We start from the raw sequence: 25,298 nt of genomic DNA on the forward strand, positions 1-25,298 counted from the left end.
GTCAATCATTTCTACATTGCTCCGAGACCTCGTTAGCCAGCAAAGAAGGAGCAACTCTTGACCCAACTGCAATTAGACAGAAAGGATGCCTCCAAGAGTGACACGCAGCCCCTCCCGGCTACTGCCGTTTTTAAAGCTTTCTGACAGTGTAACCACATTGAACTCTGTCCTCCTGTGACTGACCTCGAGTAGGCGGAAAAAAAAAGTATTTCCCTGCTCAGTATTTCACCTTTTTCTAGCACACACTAATCTGCTTTGAATTTTTTATTACCCTGGGGGAGAAACATTATGAGAAGCAAAGTAGTTTATTTTAGCCCCCGACTCCAGATTTCAACCTTGTTTCATCAAGGTCTCTGAGCACATGTATTCACACCGAAGTCAATGAAACTGCTCAAATATTTGACCTACGTTCAAGAGTCACACGGCGTGGGACCACAACTACAGTACGTCTGTCGTACACCACCTCCTGGTAGCATTATTTCTCCTCCTTTGCTCCACAATCCAGCTTTGTCATCCAGCTACCTTTCTCCGTATGTCACTTTTGTGCCTTGCCTATTTTGCTCAGAACCTTTTTGCGACAGGCACTGTCACATCCGACGGTATGGAGTCTAGCCCAGTATGACCTCAATTCCAGGTAAGGCAACTGCTTCAGCAGAAGGCTTTCACACTGCTCTCGCTTGAGTCGCTCACGTATACAAAACCCCAAGCCTAACCCTCCTCGCCCCTTCTCCCCCATCTTGTTTCTGTTCAGGGTCTTTCAAGCCCATTCTGTAACCACATCACACTGTTGGTCTCTGCAGGCGCGCAGGGGCCACATTACTCAAAACCCTTCCTCGGCCTAACTTTCTTGTTTAGAAGGACAGAGGTACGTGCCTGACAAAAGCCTAATGCGGATTTGTTCGTGTCTGTGGAGCAATTTGATGATGAAGACACTATACACAATGCACAGTCAAAAGAATCTCTCAGGTATATTGTAATTGAGTCATATGTTTTATAAGCAGCAAAGAGTATTCAACCATATATTGTATATAGCTTTGGTATCAGCGAACAGCAACAACAACAAAGACCTACAAGAAAAGCACGGAGCAAGCTCTGGGGCCTAACATACTGATTTAACTTTGCAAGCACAAGTTGTTACATCAGGATGCCACAGAGTATTTTCATTAACGACAGTACCCAACTCTGTGGTGGTACACTTTATTCTGGAGTTGCTCTAAAGGCATTTAAATACTTGCTTCAGTAAAAATGCATACAGTCTCCGGAAACACTCCTCTCTTCTGTGGCCCCAACCTTTATGAAGCATGGACCACAGTTCACCCTGCAGATTCCCTGTGTTCTCATTCACAGTCTACCCAGTAAGCCAGTGATTGCCAAGTGAGCATAAATACAGCATCTGATGGTTACTGTTAGCCCTAGCAGGCAAGTCCAATAAAGCTGCAGTGCACAGATAAATTACAACCCTTCTTTGCTACCTGTGGTTGTGTTTTCCAGTGATGCAGGGGACACATTAACTGCAATGCAAGAACAGTGCATTTGCTCTCCAAGACAAAGCTGCAGCTTGTAACCTAGAGATTTTTAACTTTATGATTATTTAGAGCAGCTGTTGTTGACTATGGTAAAAACAAGACCACCACATACAGTCACAAAGCAGCACCATCACGTATCCTAACGCTATGCGAACATGGACTTGTGGAGATGCAACAGTCTTGTGTTGGAGGGCAAGAAGAGGGGAGGTGGGAATCAAAGTAGGCAACAACCACATCCAGTGAGTGTATAAAACCATACTTAAAAATAGATATTTCCTCCTGATTACTGATCTTCAGAAATAAACATTTTCATGAAGTGATCTCAACCTGAACATAATCCTAATGTCAGATGAGACAGACCAGAGTTACCATTGTGAGCACTCCTTGTCGAGAAATCCTGACTCCCAGAGCAGAAAGCATTAAGACTCTCCACCCTCTGCAATCAGATTATTTGCTTCCCACATTTTAGAGGCTTCTCTGTTTCACAGAGCCCATCCCCAACCTATCTCTGAAAAGGAAGAAGCATCATTCAGCATCTTGTACAAAATTCCTCTTTTTTTTTCTCTAGCCTTACCTTACAAAATAAGAACTGTTAGCTAAGCAAGCTCTTTATCGTGGCTTAACCCCAGAAAGGTGCGAAGCATAAGGAGACTGCATGCCAAGTGTAACCCACATAGCGGACGTGCCAGCTGCGTTGGACTGCGTGATCATGGGCGCGGACTGTGCCAGCGCCAAACGGGGCAGAGGTGGGTGATGGACTGTAAAGGAGGGGCGGGAGGTTTTGTGCTGGAGAGAAGCTAGCTTAATAGACAAAGAAGCATTAGCAGATTGGACAGAAGCAGCAGAAGAGGATGGCAAAAAAGCTTCGCTAGGTGGGATGGATGGCAGGTTCTGCAGAAGCGCAGGCTCGGAGTTAGAAGCAAGTAATGGAGGAGGTGGGGGCAATGAAACGTTAGGAGGGGGCGGAGGGGAATGGAAAACAGATTGCACTGGCGCTCTGTTGAGGTGCTGAGCAGATCTAGTCTCACTAGATGTAACTAAATTAGAGGAAGGGGGTGGGAAGGATGAGGATGAGGTGCTGGCAACAGCCTGCAGAGGGTTTAAGCTTAGCACTGTGCTGCTAGAGACAGCACTGCTGCTGAAACTGGCTCCAAATTGATGAGGAGAGGAGGCAGAAGGCACCGCATGGTTAAAAATACCTGCAAACAGGAGAGAAAAACTCAGCTTCAACAGATGGGCTTTGTACAGTCTCAAGTGACAAGAGAAACAAAACGAAAAAGCAAAAAAAAAAAAAAAGAAAAGAAAAAAGCAAAATTATAATAGTTACAGCCCCATACAAAAATATGCAGCATGAGAAGGCAGCAAGCAATGAGAGATAATGGTGCAGGCCAGGAGGTACAAAAGATTTCACTTACCTTTCCTACTGCCAACCTCTAAATGCCACGAGGAAAAATGGTCAGACCCAAGAACTGTCAGTTCTATACCACACGGGTAGACTTTTGATGAGATTACGTGGTCTCTAAAGTTGTTTATCTGAAGACTCAAACTGCTGCTCTTCCCTCCCCACCCTCCTGCTTTCCCACTTACAGGGCAGCAGAGGGGAGATTGTATTTCCAGCAAATCTATGTGCTGAGAGATGTGAGAGTTAGGATTTCCCGACATGGTGTCTGAATGATTATGGACAGGTAAGAAAAACTGCCTTGGACACTTAGTAATGGCAGGTTCAGCCTATCTTCTAGTCCTGCCAGCTTGTCTCCAGTTTGGGTCACAGAAGCCAAGCCTGTGCAGAATCCCAGAAGTGCAAGGTGCATATGGCATTGCCCTTCCTGGCAAAGAAATGCTCTTCATGTCCATTCAAGAGCCAGAATGCTATGCAATTCCCTACACCATCTCCTCTGAAGAGGCACTGATGTTTTGCTCTTCCTGGATCATGCTAAATCCATTCAAGGCCTAATCTCAACCTTTACTCAAGTTGACAAGTTAGAGATCCTTAACTTATACCATGACAAGTTAAATCTTTTACCTGCAGGCAGACCTAAGTTGGTTCCGACACAGCAACATCTGAACAAGCATACATTATGAAATCACAAAGTCTGGGTGTATTCTTTCATTAAGGTGATAAAACAAGCTCATCTAGTAGACAAAGCTCATGAGATTTCACTGTGGGGAACTGAACTCATCCTAGCATTTTCCAAGAGATAGAGGAGACCGGTTATGTGGGACAGATCTGCTTCACATCCTGCAGAAATGAAAGGGTTTCACCCCTGGAGAGGCAGTGTCAGACTTTCCTTTAGGCCCTGTCTTATACCAGAGAAAGAGTTCTGCCTACCTCCAACTGTTCCACCTGTAACCCCAGGAGAGAAGTTCCCCATAGTGTGAGAATTAGTCAGTCTGGTTGCAGCTGATGACACGTGGACCAGACTGGCAGCAGCTGGCATTGAATTAAATAAGGACTGCAATACTGAGGAATTTGTCACCGAGTTGAGGTTTGCTTGCAAGGCCATGGGGCCGAGGGGAAACTGCGATCCAGTGGTCAAAGTGTTTAGGAAAGGATGGTGCGTCTGAACAGAAGATGCTGGGTTGCCTGCTGAAGAAACAGCAGTAGAAAGGCTTTTACCATTCAGAAGGCCACCAGATGAAACAGCAGCAGAAATGAAAAGGTTGTGGCCATTTTTAAACTCCACATCTCGGTCCCTTCCTTTGCCGACCTTTCCGTTATGCTGCAAAGAATTTTTTTCTGAAGAACCCCCAGTACGAATGCTTATTTCGCTGATCTCTTTGCCTTTGACCCCTGACCGATTTAAGTCTTCTCCTTTCGTGCCGCTGAGGCCTTCAAGTTGCCTCTTGTTCAAAAAAGGATTAGTTTCCGATACCCCCACATCTTTGCTTCGCTGCGACTGGAAACCCAGGGAGCAGTTGGAAGTCGTCACATCTGAAGTCTTATGCGGAAGAGAAGCACCATCGATAAAGTTGTGTAAACCAATGTCAGCTGACAGTCCACCGTTGTACGTGAATCCGTTAGTGGAGTTTGTACTAGGGCTGAGCCCATCTGTCCCAGATGAGGGCATGGCAATGCTTTTCCTTGCGTGTGCTATGATCTTGGTGTCGATGGCAAGGCTATCCTCAGAGGACGGCTTGAAGGCAAACAGCGAATTCTGGCTCAGAGATGAAACTGACGGCAAGGGACTATCTGTAGTTTTGGTCAGGTTGATGTCAGATATTGGTGAAAAAGTAGATTTCCATTTACTGCTATTCATGTTCTCGTTGCTTTGTGCTTGCTTCCTCCCAGATAAGCTGCCACCTAGTTTGGAAGAAAATTTATAAATGTAAAAAAGCAGCATTCACTGAATCTGCTCATTAAGAACAGGGTTTTATCTTTCAACACCCACATTTTATCAGTCTGTAATTCTATTTCTGATCCAAAGGCAGAAATATTTGTGAAGTCACCTAAAAGTCCTTAAAATTTAGTTTAACACTCTGAAAAAGTTTGAGAATGCTGATCTACTTTTTCCTCAGTCTTTGTACTACAGATCCCTCCCCAAACCCTGAGTCAGCGAAAAAACAGGTCAGATCTTTGGTGACCTATGACTACAGAACGAACTGACTCAAAATCTGTAATTATCAGCCACCTGTCTTAACTACGATTACGCAAAGCCCTGGCAGAACTGCACTCTGCTCAGCAGCACAGAAAAGCCTGCTTCTGACTAACAACTTCAGTCAGTGGCAGACACCCATTCCCAAGACCAACCATTACAACAAATAATTAACATTCCTCACACCCACCATTTTCAACAGTCTTCTGTGGAGATTTGCTTTCCAATGATATTGTTGCAATTTTCCTTTCAATTCTAGTGGGAAAATAAAAAGGTTATAGCACTCATTGCAGACCTTTTGTTGCACATTTACTCTCATAACCTATTTTCCTCATGTTCACGTCTTAACAGTTGACTAGAGTATATAAACCCAAGTCAGCTAGAAAGCTGTATGTTAAAGGAACTCAAAAGCATAAAAATCCACCACAAACTTTAAGTAGAAGCTATTACAAAATTTGTGCTCTTTGCGAAGATTAGTGCACATTCAGAGGACTTCATTGTTGCTCTTCTTTCACAACAAGAAGTAGGCTGTTGCTCACACCTCTATAGTCATTACTCTTCCAGCACCTTAAACAAGAAAAAAATTGCACCCCACAGGCAGGCAAAGGGTGGCAAGTACTCAATCTTCAGAGCAACGCATCAACAGTTTGGGGCAGGAAGTGAAGAATTTTGAATCAAGATGAAACTGGGAGTGAGGGTGGGACAGATTCTTAGTTAATGATTACACACAGCCTCAGTACTCCTACAAAGCACGTAGTAAAAAGAAATCATTTCTACACTAGTTCTTTCAGAGGCCAGACTCTGTCAGCCTTGCAAACACAGCAAGAGTAGGTTCCCACATTCAAGTACTACTGCCTAAGTAGTAGGCACTATTCACAATTTCAGCCGCGTAAGAGGCTTGGCATAATGGAATTGGTCTCCAAGCAAAGGGAACAAAGAAGGCCTAACACACCTCTCCAGTTTAGAGCACCGTTATCAGCTCTCAGAGAAATCTCATCCTGAAACCTACGCCTGTGTATTCACCTGCTGCTATTGTGCTCATCTTCAGATCCCTGCTCTTCATCTGATGTTAGAGGAGAGTAATGAACGCCGTTGGTCTGAATGATGGGCTTTTCCTTTTTCAGTACCGGGGGCTGGTCATTGTCCTGGTAAGGAACAGGAGAGTTCTTCAGGGAGTTTTCAGGAGAGGAAATGGCTGTTATTTCTAAAGGCTGGTTAATGTTATTGACCTGGGCAAGAAGGAAAGAAAGCCGTTACAGACGAGAGTATCCCTTTAGACACAAGGCATCTTATTAAGGATATTAAAAGCAGGCTTAACTTGCCCAGCTTTAGGATATGCCAACAGCTGCTTGTTTAGCACTGCCATTGTTACACTCCACCATCCTGCATTAGAGCCTGGGATGAAAGCTTTAATATAATTTGGAAAATATAAAATTTTCATTCTTCAATTTCACGTTTAAACACAGAAATCAAGACATGGGATAATCACTTTTCTTTTCCCCCCAAACTACCATTGCAGGATCACATGAACACAACTTGTATAGCTGGCTTAATTATGCAAGAATGCCATATGCTTCTGGCACTCTTATGCTATTTAGTCAATCTTAGTTTAAACTATTTTCAAAATATTTAACCTACAGCCTAAAAATCAACTTCACTGCAGAAACAAGGTCTTTGTCATAAGGGAAGAGATTACTTTTAATTTTTAATGCTCTGACAGCAACGAACTCTTTGAAGATATTTTATCTACAGAGACAGCTCACCAACTTTTCAGCAATTCTCTCGCCTCTCAGAGGGGCCATTTTCACAAGGGCCTTTACGCCAATTCTAGCTACTAGCACTCTAACAACCTGAGAATTAAAGAATTAAACAGCTAAAGAACAGAACAGTTGAATCTTATTTCTAATTCAAAGCGCTTTGCCAGGCCTTTCTCTCTTGCTAGAGCTCTTCATTTTTGCCCTTACCATGGAGTTGATATTGAGTGGTGAACCTGATGGTTGCGTAAAGAGTCCAGACACAGTAGGTAAGGATTTGCGTTTAGGGGAGACCCCGGAGTTCCCGCTGAGATTCCCAGTAGAGGATCTCTTCCGCCGGCCTCGCTTCTTCCCATCCTGCGCGTGTGCTTGGCCACAGTCCAGCCGAGCGCTCGAGGGCAGAGGACTGTGCTTGTTGGAAGGGGATTGTTTTACATGTCCTGTATTAGGAGAGATTGTAAAGATGATTCTTCTCTTGGCCTCGTTCTCAGGATCTGAAAACGTTGCATCAGACTGAAGATCCCCCTTTGTTCCTTCGGCAAACATCTTCTGAGCATCTGCATATTGCAATACCCCTACCAGGCTCTGGGAGGTGCCATTTAACCTGGGGCTTGTTGAGTGCTGGTGAGCAGGGGAGTTTTGCCCAGAGTTCCTTGACTGCATCATTAGCAAAGGATGTTGTGGAGTGGAACTCCGAGACCCTACTGAGTTAAACAGACTCCCAGAGTCGTCCAGAGCTGCCTGATCAACACTATGGTTAAGATGGGCTGGGCTGTTTGTAAGATTTCCATTGACTGCCACGGAGCCAGAAGAGTAAGAAAAACCTGTTGAAAGGGAAAGTATACATCATTGCTTCTGCTGAGTGATAGTTCACAGTGCTAGATTTCTGGGATGACTGGGAGTGGTTTCAGCTCTACTTGTGTTAGATCAGCCAGCAGCCGGGGAAACTGCACAGCTGCTTTTTACACAGCACAGTTGAGAACGTGGCTTTGTGTGCTGACGGTTTCAGTTAGGGGTTAACAATTTCCACTACTCCTTTGCCAGTTCAGAAAAATTCATGTGTTTTATGGAGATATCCTATGCTCTACCTGGTTTTTAAATGGAATTCAAGTGTAAGTTTCGTTTGAGCTATTACGCCTTTTGAAATCAGGGCTCCTCTACTCTCAACTCCTTCGTATCGTCAAGGAAATAGACAGCCAAATTCAGTCCGTTTCCTTCCCAAAAAAAGAAGGGACTGTGTCATCTATACAGCCCACCTTCTTCTCAAAATTAAACAAAAGGTTGTGGCTTAGGGAGCGACAGGGGATCTTCAAAGAAACTGTGGCAGAAGAATGCCACATGGGAGGAAGCTTGGAAAGGGAATTATGTATTTGTCAGGATGTATGATTAATGGGTTTAGTGTTCTAGTAAGGCCTTGTCTCTGGGCTGTCTAAGTGAAAGGGGTAGAAGGGAACATGGTATTGTTTTACAACAGGGTTTTTTTTTTGTTTTGGGTTTTTTGGGGGGTTTTGGGGTTTGGTTTTTTTTGTTGTGTTTGGTTTTTTTTTTTTAAATACTTCATTGGTTTTATAGAAAACTGCAGCCAAGCCCTTTGCAAAACAGATGCTAGAAACAACACAAGCCCCTCAAGGTGGTAAACATTAAGAACAAATGCACTCTCTGATGAGGGATCAGCTGTAGAATAGCTTCTGTATCTAGAACCTACTTTTCCTGGTCCACAACATTTCCATATCCTGAATAGCTAAAGGCCACAATATCAATAGATGAATGAGTTCAGAAGCAATGTCGGCACTTAAAGGTACCCCTACCCTCTCCTGTTTGACATTTCTTCCTACCCAGATACTTGTGCCTTTACAACTGCTCATGAGGCACCTGCATTGTGACCTGCATCAAGAAATTAATTTTGCTATTAAAAAAACTCCGCCACCCTGTAAAATAAAACTTCCGAAGCCAGATCATCAGCTCATAGCACAGCTATGCAACACTTCACTGGTTTGCCACATTGTAAAGGTAGGAATCTCTTAATCCACACAAAAGAATTTACAAAAGCAATTATTTATTTACACTGCAAGGTGCTGCAGTTCAGGTAAAGGCACGTCAAACCAATACTTTATGCCAGAATGCATCCAAGCTGTAGGCACATATTGTCTCAAAACATCATCATCCATGATTCTTTGGTCTCGTTACAAAATACACATTTATCTCTACTGCCTAAATGACCTGACACGAAGTGCTCGGAAAACTCCGACGCGTGCACTTGGGGGTGCTGTCATGACAAGACAGCGCACCTTCGCGTAGATGAGGCTGTTACCTGAGGTAGCCAAAGCCAGTGGCTTGTTTCCAGCAGCATTGCTTACGCCATTATGAGAACTAGCACCAATCTGCTTTTCAAGTGTCGATGAGTCTCTACTCTGATGAACTGGGCTAGGTGTGCTTCTCTGGGGAGAGAGAAACAGCCATTTTAGTACAGGAAGCATACTCAAAAGTCAACAGTTTAAACAAAATTCACATGCATTAGTAGATCTACCAAGGAAAGTGGTTCTACTTCTTAAATGTCCTAGATTTTGCTTGTTTTGAGAAAAACATAGATCAGCATGTTACGGGACAAAAATAAATACCATGATTAATTATACTGCAATAGTATCTAGCACATAACAGATACCATGCAGATAGGGAGAGAACAGGCTCATCGTCCCAGAACGTTTAGACTCAGGACTGCACTGAAATCAGAGAACGAATGCCTCAGTCCACTGTTTCACGGGCAGCCAGAAAGGAGATAAATGGTTGTATCATGTCCCCAAGCCTGTGCACATGAAGTTCCCCAAAACAACCCCAAACTGAACATGAAATGCATTAGGCTACGTTCTCTGGTACGCTATCTGAGGGTATGATCAACAAGTAGTGTTCCCCTAAAGCAGGCAAAACAATTGTGAAATGGTAGCCTGAATAAACAACGTGTTGAAGTGAGAGATGCCATCCAGACCTAACATTCTCTCTGAGTACATACGACTTCTGCTCGGAGCTAAGCAGACTGTAGTTCTGCTACAACTAAAAGTCTATAGCTGAAAAAAGATAATGGATTCAATACTATGAAACAATTCCAGCTTTCCAAATATGGGATTGTAAGGCAAGCATTTGTGGATGCATTCTAAATTCACAGCTCTCATGTGGAAGCAGCAAATACTCCTCAGCTCTCTACTGTAACACTTTTGTGACAAACATTTGTGAGAAACTGGACCGGGCTTTTTTAAACTCCTCTGCCACTGAGAGTAGCATGGACTTATCAGGATTTCAAAAAGAGATGACCCCAGAAGTTCTCTAGTTGCTCTCTACTGCTAGAGAGCAGTCACTCGCACATTAGCCATTACAGCCTCAAGGCGCTATTCACATTCATCCTACACATGTATGTGATAGATAGACAATTTTGAGATGACCAAACTAAGGCAGAAGAATTTGTCTCCCAGGGTCATGCAAGAAGGCAGGGGCTAAGAACAAACTGACATGTGTGATTCTCTGCTTTCACTGCCACAAACTCTCAGACTCTGCACCTTTTCCACCCAGCCAGACATTTAAGACTAGGATCTCTTGAGGCATGTACTTTACTTTCCTTCCTGGCTGAAACACCACCACCCCACAGACACATGAGAGGAAAAATCCACAGAATGACTAAGAGCCAAGAGGATTGATCCCAACAGCAGCCTCCCCCAAAGCATCCCACTAAGGATTCTGGTGCACAGCACCCCACTACTGCCCAGTGTGATTTTAGTTAGGGATGGAAAGTGTTGACAATCCCTTACTCACCACCTTCTCAACACGGCTAGGTAGGACTACGCTGGCCAGAGGGATACTAACAGGGAGTTTATTGGGCTGCACTGTGCTGAGAGGAATACTGATAGGTAGGCTGGTGATAGTTTCTCCATTACTCACAGAGGTTCTCTCTCTCAAAACCTGTAAATGCAAAACAGAAAGTCATGTTCTTAACTGCATGCTATTACTGAAAAGACTTTTTAAACTAATGGTAACCTGCTCATTTATATTCCCCCCCACCTTTTTTTTTAAAAAAAAGAATTACACGATTAAGAGTGATGAGTATATAGCAAAGACAGGGCATGCATGGAGCAGCTTTGTTACCAACACCAGTTACCAACACTGGGACAGCAATATCCAACAGCATAACAATATGTAAATTAAAGCTACTGCTGGCCCCAAGCATAAGGAAAAGGATGCCTTAGGCAAGCTCATTTCCTAGTGTCTTTGTTAGAGCTCTGTGAAAAGCACTCATCTAACAGAATTTGTATCTTGAGGCCCTCTGTACGCAGAAGATGTAGTAGCCAGAAATATTTCCATGGTAACCTCCTGTTGGAGGGCACTTGCTTGCTCTGAAATGAGCACCAATATGACTCATGGCTGGACCAATTACGTGGACAATTTTTTGTTATTTTTATTTTTTTTAACTATGAAAGAGTCTACTTTTCAAGGTCAAGTAGACACGCACCAGATCAAAAAGAAGTCCTACTGCATTACTGGCACAGTTCATATGCAAACAAGTAACTCAAAGGTATGCACAGCTTTCATGAGCACAGTATTCTCTTCCTCTAGCCAGTTCCTTCTTTTTGTTGTACCACACCTACTGTATTTTGTGTTATTTTCCATGCCAAGCTGACCACAGAAAGGAGCATGCCTGCATCCTCTAGTTTGGCCAACTTTTTCTTTGTTCTACCAGGTGTAACATCTCTGCACTTGAGCACAAGCAGCTCTCTTACCTTCTCGCCTGCAATTGGTAAGGCTGCTGGGGAAGAGGGCCGAGTTTCCTGAGGACTCAGCTTTATGCCATTTGAAATACCAGGGCTTGGATATGTAAGGCCATTCTCTTTGACATGGTCAGCTCTGGAACAGAAATGTACGATCGTTAGAATACAAAAGCTAATGACTTCTCTTTTGCAAGGAATTTTTGTACCAAACTCAAGGCACTGTACCACCTTATTTACCCAATCAGCTGGCACTGCTGGTTTTCCTGACACAAAACTTTTAGAAGTGTATAAAACTCCACTTTTAAAAATATTTTTCCACAATCCAAATAAACCACTGTTATAAAAAACAAGCAATAGTATTACCCCTCCTTCCCCATCCTAGGAAACGATCACTCTCACCTCTGTATCTCATTAGTTGTTGCTTTTCCATTGACTGCATGGTCTTGATTCAAGTGTCTCCTTAGTGCTATTTTAGCTGGGGAAAACCTGGTATAGTCAGGCAAAGACAAGCTTGTCATCTTGTCTGTCTTCTGTCTACTGCTGTGGTTTGGGGTACATGGAACTATTTCTTGGTCCAGGTGAGAGGTTGTGTACTGAGGGGTGTTCTGCTTGGAGGAAGGCCGGCTAAAAGTGTTATGAATTTCATAGGGAGTAGCATGGCCGTTCATGGACAGTTCAGGGCTCATGCCATTGATGTGGGGCATAGGAAACTTAGAGCATTCAAGCTCCAGTTGGAACCTGCCGTGATCAGCTTCAGGATCACGGCTCAAATGGTTTTTATTGCGTAGCTGTACTGACAGTGACTCATCAGACGGCGTGTACGATTTCAGCTGCATGAGTTCCTGCTGTCTTTGACTTTTCTCAAGTTCCACAATGCTGATCTTTAAATGAAGAGGAGGACAATGATTAAAGACCATACTTAACAATTCTATCACATTATGGAGTTTTGCCTTGATATGCTTCTCAAGAAAAATGGCCCCATTTCTGGGAACAATGCAGAACAATTGACCCACAATTTGAGAAACAAATTGCAACATGCTGCTCTGAGCTTGAGACCAAAAGGCTCAGGTAAGGAGAATGGCTCAGAGACTCTTAGAAAGCATCTTTCAGATCTCAAAAGCAAACATAAAATATCTCCAACTTATATAGACAGTATGGAGTAACTCAATCCTGCCAGTCATCGAAGGAAACAGTCACTCCATGTCAAGGCATCCAGCAAAAGGCTGGATTAGCTCTAGTGCTAATCTCACAGGGAAAGAAAAGCTCTTCAGACACAGGAGTTTAATTTCTTTACGCTATGGTAAGTGACATTCTGTGGGAACTGATTCCCGAATCAAGACATCAGAGCACACAGAAGACATTATCATGAAGCCACATACTATGCAAACAAGCAGGACCTTTCTTTTCACCAGGTCATGCTTTATAATTATATTCCATGATAAACTATGATACTTCTTCCATAGCATTACCAAGGAATCAGGTCATAGCATCTAGTTCCTTTAAAAGTTATCCACATTCTTATTCTTTAAGTTTACTAAAACCCTCTAATTAAAAGATTAGTCTCTGGGGGAGTGTAGGGGAGGGAAAGGTGGGGAAGAAAAACAGCCACCTAGCTTATCCTTTAGCATCATATTTAATCAAATACCCTTAACTGGCCCATTGCCCAAGAGCTACCCCAAGTTGGGGACTCTAGATTTGTTTCTTGCTCTCTACCTGCAATTCCAAACAGTGCTTTTGTTTCTCAGAAATCTGATTCTTCAATGCCTGCTTCTCTTTCAGCAAGTTCTCCAGTGACAATGTTGACCAATCCAGCTTCAGTTCTTCACACCGTGCCTTAAGCTGCAAAGACAGGATAAACAAATCAAAAGACAACTTTCACCACTTCACACCACCCAACGTGCAAGCTGAAAGCCATGCACCTTTCAACTGCATATGTGCAAGAAGCTTCTTCGCCCATTGAAAACTCCTCTGGGCCTAAGCTAAATGGTCCTGTGGTCACCATATAATGTTGCAGGAGGTGGCCTGATTCTTTCTAAAAACAGTGTTATCACCCAGCCTCCCTAACCACTTCCACGTCCAGATTTCCCCCGCACCTACCTTAACAGTTTGAGTTACCAAGATGAACGATACAAGGATTATGGCTACCACAAAGCACTGTACAAACTTCTTGGCTAGCGAGATCCAGATTCAGTGACAAGTGTGCATATAGGTGCACAGCTGTTTACAGGACACAGCTGAGGCCAGAGCCAACTGTCACCCCAGCATTTTCCCCCATCATTCTTCTCTGTTACAGAGGAGCTATAGCAACTGGATGATTTTTCATTCGTTAAGATACCTTGAAGTCAAGGGCAGCCCTCGGCTTACGACCTGTCCTCCTTACATAAATGGAAGCATCACCTTCCTACTCAGACACAAGCATTGTACACACCAGCTGTAAGCTCTGGTTCCTGAGTTCGCTGTTATCCTTCTCCAGCTGTTTCGTCTGTTCTTTCAGTTGCTGATTGTGAGCAGAGATTTCCTTCTGAGCCTGAATCAGGTCATTGTATGTCAGAGCTTTAACTCCCAACTACACGATGAAGGGTGAGAAGGAAAGAGATCATTCAATAAGGTCTTGACACCCTAATTCCAGACGACTGTCACATTCAAAACTGACATTGAGGAGATCCACAGAACTTATGCAGCTCACAGGAAGTGCCCCAGCATTCTCCAAGGCATTTTGGCATTGCTAGGCGATAACAAGGAAGGACAAAAGTACCTCACTTGGAGCTGCTGTTCCACAATTCAACTTTAAAACTAGCATTTAGTTTCTTGCCAGCCAAAAGAACACTGTTTTTGTAGAGAGCTACCACATTTCCTTCTGTGCTTCTGAACTTGCATTAGCAACACAGAGTTTGTTCAACCAGCAGGGGATGCATCCTTTACTAAAATACCACAGTGTCTGTGGTTTGTCACCCCCTTGCCTTGGATATAGAATGGCACACAATTTCAACAATGAAGATAAAACCTAACCAGAGTGTGATACAGATTCCACATTATTTAGCATGATCTGCTGCAAAACGGAGGCTAAAGACCTGAGACTACTCTGGTCTTACTTATTTTTATCAAAACTGCTTGCATGCAGATGATTAACAAGCCTTCACTCCCACCAGATCAGGGCTACCTCATCAAGTTTCTGCTGAAAAAGACGTTTGATTTCCTCTTTCTGTGCCTGGCAGTGGGTGAATAACTGCTGTGCTGTCCCCAGCAGCTGAGCATTCTTTTCCTGGAAGAGGGAAGAGTGAGAAAATACACTTTTAGCACCAACTGCAGCATGGTCCATCCTAGTAAGATGTTTACACCTAGTTTGTAAAGCAAGTTGGGAGGGAATCTGAGCTCAGAGGGCAGATGTATGAACTATTCCAGGTCTGTCTCAGACTTCTGTGAGCCTGTGTTTGTTAGTGTGCAACACTTCGTGAAGTTAAGTAAGCTGAAAAGAGCTTTTAAGTATTTTTTTCTGCTATATGGTAAAATATAATCAGAACAGTCTTAAAAATTCATTTTTATTCTCCTAGTGCATTGTAAAGAAATAGTAATAATCACATCCTACAGAGCAGAAATGGAACTGGAAAATATTATCTGTATGAAATCTGTTACTAAACTGGGAACAGAAACTAAATCTCCAGAGTCCCAATTCAGAGTTTTCCTACACAATACTCATGGAAGACACGCAGTAAATGAAAATACACTGTGGGGGAGGTAGGAGGAAAGTCATAAATAAGTCAAACCACTTGTACTTCTAATGCCAAAATTACTTCAGCGGGCCACACGACCCTTCCACTTGCAGAACACTTCCTGCCCATAACATTCCTTAAGTAGATACTTGCTTACTCATTTCATGGTCGTGCACTATGAGAGCAGCAAAAGGCAAGGATAGGACTGGCTAAAGAGTCTCATTTATTCAGTTCCCAACTGAAAGACGAGTGCAGCAAGAAGAGCAGGCTCTGGAGATTACACTTTTCTCCAGCTTTTGCTGCTGAGGCCAAATAGGAGTTGTGCAGAAACTGAGCCATCACTCCAGAAAAAGTGGAGGACAAGGGCGAAAAGCACCTTGATCTTCCAAGCAATCCATTTGTGAAGTGAAGCAGCAGTGCTGGCAAGTTCTACATGTACGAGAAAACACAGGACCTGGCATAGAGCTCTTATTGCCTCTCACGCCAACGACTTGGGAAAACAGTTGAGTCAGTGCAATGCTAAACCGACTGCAATAGGTGATGCTGAAAAAATCATTTATGCTTTCAACATCAGTCATTTCATTCAGCCTTTACAAGCAATGGTGGAGCTGACAGCTCCATCTAAGGGTAATCTGGTGAACTAGCAGCTCACAGCATCTTGTTTATTTTAAAACCATATTACAGAAACGTTTTTTCTTGTACTTGAAAAACCTTCAGGTAAGAGGGAGTTATTAAATAGACTGTACAGCACCTCAACCAGCAAAGTTCTGCTTCTGCTTTTGTGAAGTTTAACTTGCCATGCTCTCCATGTGACACTCCATTAAAAAAATATTTTCATACTGACTTAAAGTATGAAACAGCTGTCAGACAACAACACAAAGTGATTACTTTTCCACACTCTCAATTTATACTTTCAGTGCACGGCACAATACTTGCACGCTATCATTTCTCATGCTATTTTCTGTGCAAGGAGATAAGTTAACTTTATGCTGACTTTCCTGACAAGTACAGAACAAGCAGAAAAATATGTTGCTTACGGAAAAAGTTGAAAATTCAAAGTGCTGTTTGACTGTGAAAACAAATGGAAACAACCATAGAAAAAAAGGTTTGCATGAACACCACATCAGCATCAACCAATTCTCAGTAACGAATGGAGTGGCACAAGTTAGCCTCTCTCATTTGGAAAAAGAGTTCCTGTTACAGAAAACCCCATGAAACAACCCAACGGCTTTATGCTGACCCTTTCACAAAGGCCACAGAGCAAAGGAAAGCTTCCATGAGGGCTACCAAAAGGTGGAATCGGCCAGAAGTCAAAGATGATTGTTGAGCTCTGTGGGGAAAGCTTCCTCCATAGAAGTAGCAAGCACAGACTCTCTCATCAGAACTAATTTATAAAGCAATTAAATTATTCATAATTGAAGTAAAGCAAGACAAGAAGAAAAGGTGTTTAGCCGGTAGATCTCCTCCCTCTGCTGGGGAGATGGCTCCATAGCAGAGAAAAATGCCGCACTTCACAGCTGCAGGATTTTCTTCGCCTTTCCATGTATTTCAACCAATGACTTCGTAAATTTACACTTTGCCCACCGGTGTAATCTTAACATATTAAGATTATCAATACTAAGGATGCTTCATTAAGTCTGTTAAGTCAGTGACGACAGTTTGGGTTTTTTAATCCCATACTTCATTTGTTACAAGTTTAATGAGCCATCGTGACGCTAGAGTACTCAACTCATTTAGGCCTTCCCACAGCAGGAAAAGAATAGGATGTCAAAAACTAGAAAATTCAGCTCCAAGGAATTAGTATCTGTGTGTTTTTCAAGATAGTCTTCATTCAAAGTTGCTACAATCTTTAGCTAGATTAAGCACAATTTAATTATCCAAGAGCAGTTTGACTAGCAGCTCGCAGGATGCATCCACGCAGCAAAGCCCCTCTAAGTGGAGGGCAGGAATGCATTCAGGCAGTGCATATTGCTGGAGACGCTGACCACCACCTCTTGCTCCTGTGACCCATGAGACATTTAGAGAAGAAAAGCAGCTGCCAATCCCAAATGGGAGAAAAGGACAGCGTTCAAGACACCAACTTCCTGCATAGGTACACACAGCTTCATGTCAAAATAGAGGAAAAAACAGAAATACTGAAGTAAGTCTTATTAGGTGGAGGGGCACCAGAGGCAAGAGGGGAGGTGCATCTCTCCCAGTTTGCAGATGGGAAATTTAAGCACACACAGACTCACCGAGTTAGCAATAAAATCCCCAGGTACAGTCATTCAGCCTAAGCATTACTCCGGTAGAGTCTTTACAATTGGCCTGGGGCAGCACTGATGTTAAGTGTACACAGTTCTGTTCACCAGCATTGTTTTCCCCCACATCTAAGGTATTTGGTAGTCTGGCAATTTTGTTTAGAAGTGTTAAAAATGAGACCTACCTTTTCCTGCTCCAGTAACTGTTGCAGACTTGCTTTATACTGAGGAGTTTTCATGTATGCCATGAACTGCATGTACTGGATCTTAAAAGAGTCTGTAAAATAAATAAGGAGATGATACATTTCAAGTGAGAGAAAGTGCAATGCTCCTATTTACCCCTATTTGCTCCCTTGCTTTTCATTTGGGCTGTATGTCAGCCCAAGCCATTAAAGATCAATTTAGAACATGCTGAAAATCCATCTTCTGATGCAAGCTGAACTTTTGGATCCATTAGCTACTTATAATAGGTACCCCAATGGAAGTCATGACAACGCATTCAAAAACACAGAGGAAGATGATGGGTGCTAATGGTGTGTTTGCATGATGAAAGAGGAGTTGAACAGCTTTTAATGCACTGTAAGTAGAAATAATAAAAGAGATTAGCTGGAACAGCCAAAACCAGCCCTGAGCTCAGAGCACTCATTCTCCCAGCGTCACAAGACAGGGCTTGCTGTACTCCTCCTACCTCCATACAGACAGATGACAAGCTCTACACCCACATTTACCCTCCAACGAGCACTTGCTTCTCATTGTCCTTCTATCTCCAGTCTCCTATTACACAATGAACCTTCCTTCTCCCCAGCCCTCACCACTGGGGCCCTATAATCATAAAGCCAACCACATGATTAAGTCCAGTCTACTGCAATCACAGGCAGCCAAAACATGTAATAGATGATATGCAGACTTTTACAGCAAGGTTTATTCCAGACAAGTGTCATTCTCCTCGCTCCCCCCCACCACCTCAACTCGAAACCTCCCTCTAACTCACTCTTTTTCTCTATCTTTCTCTACAGTAAGAAATCAGTCATAACTGTAAGACACCACAGCAAAAGAGCCAGGAGTTAAGTACATCACAGATGCCCTTGTTCTCTACATAGATAGGAACATTACATCAGATTCCCAGATGATCCTAGACTGGCTCATGCCCAATGACAAAGGCCAGAAATGGCAGGGGGGGGACCAGAAGACCCAAAAAACCACCCTCCAAGTTCTTCCTTAAATCACCTCTTGCATGTGGAGCATATTTTCCAACCACACCACCTTTGTGACCTCAAAAACTCAGGCAGCATCTTATTTACTTTGCTCTAAGTTTTGCAGAGAAAATGGAGTCGTGTTCTCCAAGATTGTATTATTTAAGAATAAGAGAATGGTTTCATTTAAAATAAAGTTATTTCTGACTAGCCATTTCCATTTAAAGTTATTTTGGATTCCTGCTAAACCCAAGCTTATTTCCTTTTGTGCCAAACGAGAGCTGAAACAATGTCAAAAAAACAAATGCAGACCAAGACATCAACTTCAGCAGCAAGCAAGGGAAGAGACCTCGTGGTGATGCTAATAGAAGTGGAGCAGGCAGGGGAAGATGGGGGAGAAGCTATCCTGCTCTCCTGTTCAATATACAGCTTTCCAGAATGGCTGTCTATTAGTAGCCCTTTGATTTACCCTATGTTCAGAAACCTCAAAGTAGAGGTTCCCATGACAAACACAGTGACAACATTACAGTCTTACCTAGCAGCTTCTGTAGTGCAGGTGGGGTAGGTGTCACCAGTAGCTGGTTAGATGAATGCCGTTGCACTTTAGGAGGTAGTTGGTAATATGGACTATGAGGTGACTTGTATGCATCTAAAGAGAGAAACAAAGATAACCTTTCAGATTATGAAAGTCAGTGTTCTGGCAAGTACTTTACCATTAGAAAGCATGTCATTTACAATGCAAGATCCAGTAACTTAGCTAGATGAACACACTGCAACAGATTGTTTGGAAAGACATCTACAATTTATCCTTAGAACGGCAGCAGCAGAGACAAGCTATCAGCCACAGCTCAGCTGCAGCTTCTGGCCAAGTACCTACACACAGATTCAATCACCATCTTCTCAAAGAGGCATACCCCCATCTCAAGGGGAGCTTTGCTTTCGTGGCAAGGGAGACACAAAACCAAACTAAACCTAGCAATAAAGGAAGAACGACCTCCAAGTATGCATTCAGAGCCTCAGATACTTATCTACACTCATGTGGCAGGGGGAAGCTTCTTCCACTGCCAACCTTGAACTCACCCTGAGGAGAGGATGAAGATGTCTGTGAAACAGTTTGAGCATGCAGAAGTTCTAGTGCAGTTTGGTTCTTCTTGGTCTTGCGCTCTGTATTTGCAGTGTTCATTTTCTTGGGACGTCCTCGTTTCCTGCCTGCCATTTTCCTTCCTTTTTTACTTAGCTTTTTCTTCCGTGCTTTGGAGGGAGATGGCTTTTTAACAGAATTTGCCCCAGCCTTTTCTTCTTCAGCACCAGAATCCTAAGAGATTTTTAAAAGCCAAAAGCTCTTTAGTCATTTCTACCTACATATGCAGCATTCCTTTTAAGCAAGCATTAATAACTTGGTTTAATAATTTTATTAAAAGGAAACTGATGCATTGTGGTTAAATAACGTTCCAGTGAAGTAGACTTGTTTGGGATATGAGCTGTCCCCAACACCCAAAGAGTTGTGCTCATTCTCTTCTGGACTTACAGATTACAGAAAAGGAAATCCGTACCTGTTGTCTGAGAAAAGCTCATTATTCACCCTGTATTGACTATGTTCTTCAACTGAATTTCATTAAAAAGTCAAAGTGCATTCAATACTTTATGTTTTTGCACATGAACAGTCACTGCATTTCTGACAGGAATGGAATGAGAAAGGAAATGAGTCTTTGCAAAAGAGACTCAGCACATTTTGAACTCCATTCAATGGTCATGACTCAGGGAAAGCTCTGCAAGCTGGTGCTGAAGGTAAGCAAGAGAGGACAACCAACTATTCTATTCATCTTGCAATACCTTTTCCAGAAGTAGTGGTGCAATTCCCAAGTGCAGCTTTTATTAAGTCACTCCATCATATTTTTGTCCACAGCAACAGCTATACCAGTTTACATGTTCAGAACAAACACAGTCAGTCTTCCCACAGAATCAGGCTTTTCCTGACACAGATTATGAGTTCATGCACAGCTAAAGAGAAAACACATTTACTCTATGAAAATGCAGGGTGTTCACCTTGTTTTCTTGAACCTTCGTTGGTGTAGTTGTGTTGCTTTTATTTTCTCTTTGTTGACGACGTCTAGCTGCCTCTTGTTCCTCCTGGATAAATGTTTAAAAAACATTAAAAAATGTTTCATATATTTATCACTTTTTAATACAGACCACTCTGTTTCCCAGCTTAGTCTTCCACAAGAGCTACGTGTAAGTGCTCTTACCATACAATGCCTAATTAAAAAAAAAAAAACAAAACAACTTTTGTTACCAGCAAGCGAAAAAAAAACAAAAAAACCACAACTTACCCTGCCTCAGGCAACACTCAGCGGGAAAAGGAAGATAAGTGCAAGTCACCCTTTTGCACTGCATTACCTACTGTAATGGGTTTCAAACATGCAGCCACAGGGCAAAGGAGATTAAGCCCAACCTCTTCCCTTATTCTGCCCCTTGCAATCCCACCCCCAAATCACACACTGGTGTTACAGGTTTTGGTTTGTTTTTTTTTTTTTTTTTAATTAATTAAATATTTCAATAGCTTTACCTATATCCCCAACATTTCATGTGTTGCTACATCACTTTAAAAATCTTACATGACTTGAAATGGCAAAGCCATTAATCATCATTTAATTCAACTTTAGCCAAGTCTGTAGAGGAGACTAACAAAAAAAAAAGGCAGCAACTTTTAAGCTTGATAATCTACTAGGCAGTAAGGACAGGAAATTTCAAGGAGCCCACTCAAAGCCTTTCTTGTACCTTCCAGGTGAGGTTTAATTTGCATAAGAATTCTGGCAATTCCAACACCTCTTTAACCACATTAACAACTAGACTGTAAAAATGGCAGATTTAAATAGCCTCACCATTAAAAGCAGAGAAGTTCGAAAGTATATGGATGCCACCCTGCATTTTTTCTTTTGACTCTGAGAAGTCTTTTTTCTCCCAAGTTTGAATTCAGCAGTCTGAAATAACCCAGTCTCAAAGCTACCATTAGTCTGTTTTCAACACTTGCTAAGCAAGTCACTCTGAAGACTAACATTCACCTGAAGTTTTAAATTAAGTGGCCTCACTTAATTCTCTTACTGGGAATACCAGCCTCATTGGTTGTTTCAGATTAATACAGCCCAGCACAGTCTCAAAAATCCTCTGGCATTTTAATTCCACATGTGATAGCACAGACTGCAGCAACTAACAACACGTTTCATGTCTCAAATAGTATGTCCCAAAAGTAACATCTCAGAGTGCTCTTCAGCTTCATTTTCATGCAGCTGAACACTGGGACAGATTCAAACTACCATTTCCTTCTTTAACTTCAGTTCTTTAATGAACGAATAGTTCTTTATAGACCTCCAATGCAAGGGAAAAACACCTTGCAGCTGCCCCATTAATTCTCTATTAGAACGCTCTTGAACATGATTGTATTAGTGCTTGATGGCATATGATGCTTCACTTCAATTAGCTCCACACCCACATTCCTTGCTTATCAAGAAAATTTGATTTTCTATCAATTCTTTACATCTTTAACAAGTGACTAAATTCCTCATAGTGGCTGCTCCGTTACTTTGGGTTTTCTACAGAAAATGACTGAAACTTACCCTGAGTTTTGGATTTTTGAGACTAGAAAAATAGTTTTCAAGCTGAAAATAGAAAGATAAGATAGTAATTTTCAAAGTCACGACAGATGAATACATAAGAACAAAATATTAGCTTAAGACAAATGCAGAACTGCAGAAATTCTGACTGGTTTTCTTCTGATAAGCTACATCAAAAAGCCATTTACATTCATTCTTTTTAGCAACACAGACACGTTGTGTAGCAGGACATAATCCAAGCCTTAACAAGGTTTTATCATCTTCACCACTGCCTATCCTTGCTTTAAAGCTTTGTGTCATATATCTCCGCTCAGCAGAAAGTTATTTTCAGTGAAGCTACTTCAATCTTGTACTCCCCTAAAATATATATCTGCACTCTAGCATATTTTTTAACAAAAGCATTATTAGACTACCGCAGACTTAGAAAAATAGTGTTACTATCACATTGCAAAAAACTCAGTGTGGGAATAAACTATTTCTCCACGAAAGTTTACATTTCTACAGGGTTGTTTCTGTTTTCTTTAACTGAAAAAAAACAGTGAATGCATCAGCATTGTTATGGAGTTTGGTTGGTTCTACAACAACTGAAAGTTCTACTAAAATTGAGATTTACTGCTTAAATATGATAGAATGAAATGGTCCGTACACCACAAAGGAAACCAAAGAATTAAAGACCCACAGAGTCTTTATTCACTGTGGAAGCACAAGACCACCATTCTGCATAGTTGCATACTCTGGAGCATGAGAAGGAATTATACTTGTAAATCTATGCACCTTCAACGAATTAACAGACTACCATAGTACTGTCCATAATTACACCATTTGTGTAACATGCTGCGCTGAAGCAGCCAGAGGCTAAGCCATGCAGTATTATCTGCACGTTCAGCTAGGCTGAACAGGTAACTGGGGAAGTGCACCCATCCCAATTAGATGTGTTACAGGTCTATAAATATGCAAACAAATATCAAAACAATTCCCAAGAACAAGGATCTGAAGTTGGCATGTTGATTCCAGAGCAGGTAAAGCAATCGGAGATTTACTGGTCTGGATGTATACTCACTATGGTTCGGTCAATAGTATGCAGGTAGTAAGAAACTGGTTTCCCGGTCCATGACACAGACCCTTTCAGTGGTGATAGCTCCACAACTCTCATTATAGTGCCAATGTCTAAAGGAAGAAAGTCAAGTTAGGGAACCAAAGCTCGCTCAGTTTACCACTCAGTTCTACTCAGCTGAAACTAGCCATGCAACAGTAAAAGCATATTCAAAATAAAAAGATAAATTTTGTATTCAGATAGCAATGTCCTAGAAGAAAGCATTGCAGTGAGTTTAAAAAGCAATTTCTTATTCCCTTGCTACATGCACCCTACAGAAAACTTAAGAAATTTGGAAGATCTACCTTTCATTTCTTCAGACGTAGTCAGCCATTCTAGAGTAAAATTACGTGCTAGTGCAAGCTTTTAACAAACAGAACTTTCCTGTGTCTCAGAGACAACTTTTACAAGGAACCCAGCAACAACACATCTGTAGTAACAGGCAGGATTTAATTAGATAGAACCAGTAACAGAACGTCATTAGATCCAACCCATGTAAACTGTAATTGCACTATATTTGGATTGGGGACAAATATGTTTTGTATTTGCTTTCTTGCCTGTATTTGTTTTGTTCCCTAAAATTAATAGGTATGGAATGTGTCTAAGCATTTCCATAACCACTGAACACTGAGTGAGTGGCATGACTGCAGAAGAAATTATGGCACACTTCTAATTAAATAGAAAATTACCCAGAAGAGTCAAAAAGCAAGGTTTAGGATTCAGCAACTTCAACCACTATTTTAACCACATTTTAATACTTGTTTTGGTTTGTCCCAACTCTTTCCACATTTCCCTTTCTTTTTCCAGATGGAACTACTAAGGACAAAAACTATATAAAACTTCAGCATTCTAGAAAACATTCCCAATGAATCCACACTGGGGTGAAAGCTGAAATAGGATAAAGAACTGGCTCAACTGACAGTCATAATCAGGGCTTTTAGTAGGTGAAAAAAGTAGTACACATTGGTCCTTTTGCCTCTCCACCACGTTTTTAATAACTGCAGTCTCCCAAACCTAGCAAAGAGAGAGATACCAAAATGGTCGGAAGCCAGGAAAGAAAAGGCTTGAGAGGCCAAAAAAAATTTATTTACATAGGCAGGTCTCCCAGTTGAAACCTCAGAAGTGCCTTCTTATATTTCATCTAGTTCTAGTGTGCTGTAAAAGAGGCAGTAGGCTTTACTTAGGCGCTCTTTGTCTTATTAGCAAACTGACAGACTGATCTCAGCTCTCTGGAGGTTTGAGGATTTCCAGGAGTACCATTCTGCCTTTTTTTCCTTTTATTTTCAAGTCCACGTCTACAAAGGATTGGCAGGCCAGGACCCAGCAGTTAATAAGGTTCCAAACAATCAGATGCCACAGAAAAGAGTATCAAACAGGAAGGAAAAGGACAGTTTTGGGTGTCCGATGCACAGAACATTCACAATAATTCAAGCTCAGTAAAAATAACTCACAATGGCACTATTTCAGTGAAATGCCTTAATGACAGTCTTCAAATTACTGTTCTTGAAAAGCACTTTACCATGAGTGTCAGGCCAAAAACAGAAAGCACAGCTTGAGATTTGTAACTCAGTATGTAACTTGCCATGTTTGCACAAGGAGGGGAATAAGGCATTTTTTAAATTTAGGGAATGTTTTGCACTGGACACAATAAATATGTGTAAAACCCAGCTTGGATCATTCTTTTGTTTCAAAAATTTCAACAATAAAAATTGAAAAAAGGTCAGAAGCAAAACCAACAACACAGGGTGTTACCTCAAAACCTCATTAAACTGCAGTTCACGTACTTGCAAAGGACAACATTGGCAAATATCAAGTCTACTATGTTCA

At 42.0% G+C, this 25,298-nt stretch overlaps 1 protein-coding gene across 15 annotated transcripts in view; it reads right to left on the reverse strand.

Moving 5' to 3' along the window:
• The window catches only part of DOT1L (DOT1 like histone lysine methyltransferase), a 76,245-nt gene that overhangs the window by 8,209 nt on the left and 42,738 nt on the right, over nt 1-25,298 (reverse strand). For 3 of the 15 annotated variants that reach the window (XM_075175709.1, XM_075175705.1, XM_075175719.1), the window contains 17 exons: nt 23,439-23,545; nt 22,382-22,423; nt 20,814-20,897; nt 19,848-20,082; nt 19,303-19,416; nt 17,760-17,851; nt 14,785-14,886; nt 14,053-14,190; nt 13,338-13,463; nt 12,024-12,505; nt 11,637-11,760; nt 10,675-10,821; nt 9,185-9,311; nt 7,084-7,697; nt 6,143-6,348; nt 5,310-5,374; nt 2,691-4,827 (listed from right to left, as the gene is read on the reverse strand). In XM_075175709.1, the coding sequence (XP_075031810.1) occupies nt 3,785-4,827; nt 5,310-5,374; nt 6,143-6,348; nt 7,084-7,697; nt 9,185-9,311; nt 10,675-10,821; nt 11,637-11,760; nt 12,024-12,505; nt 13,338-13,463; nt 14,053-14,190; nt 14,785-14,886; nt 17,760-17,851; nt 19,303-19,416; nt 19,848-20,082; nt 20,814-20,897; nt 22,382-22,423; nt 23,439-23,545 (3,848 nt within the window). In that variant the 3' untranslated portion in view covers nt 2,691-3,784. Of the gene's footprint in view, nt 1-1,895; nt 4,828-5,309; nt 5,375-6,142; nt 6,349-7,083; nt 7,698-9,184; nt 9,312-10,674; nt 10,822-11,636; nt 11,761-12,023; nt 12,506-13,337; nt 13,464-14,052; nt 14,191-14,784; nt 14,887-17,759; nt 17,852-19,302; nt 19,417-19,847; nt 20,083-20,813; nt 20,898-22,381; nt 22,424-23,438; nt 23,546-25,298 lie in introns of those variants that run through there. The other 12 variants (XM_075175708.1, XM_075175715.1, XM_075175711.1 and 9 more) reach the window with 10 other exon arrangements.

This window comes from Calonectris borealis, chromosome 28 (assembly GCF_964195595.1).
Source record: "Calonectris borealis chromosome 28, bCalBor7.hap1.2, whole genome shotgun sequence".
Taxonomy (NCBI): Eukaryota; Metazoa; Chordata; class Aves; order Procellariiformes; family Procellariidae; genus Calonectris; species Calonectris borealis.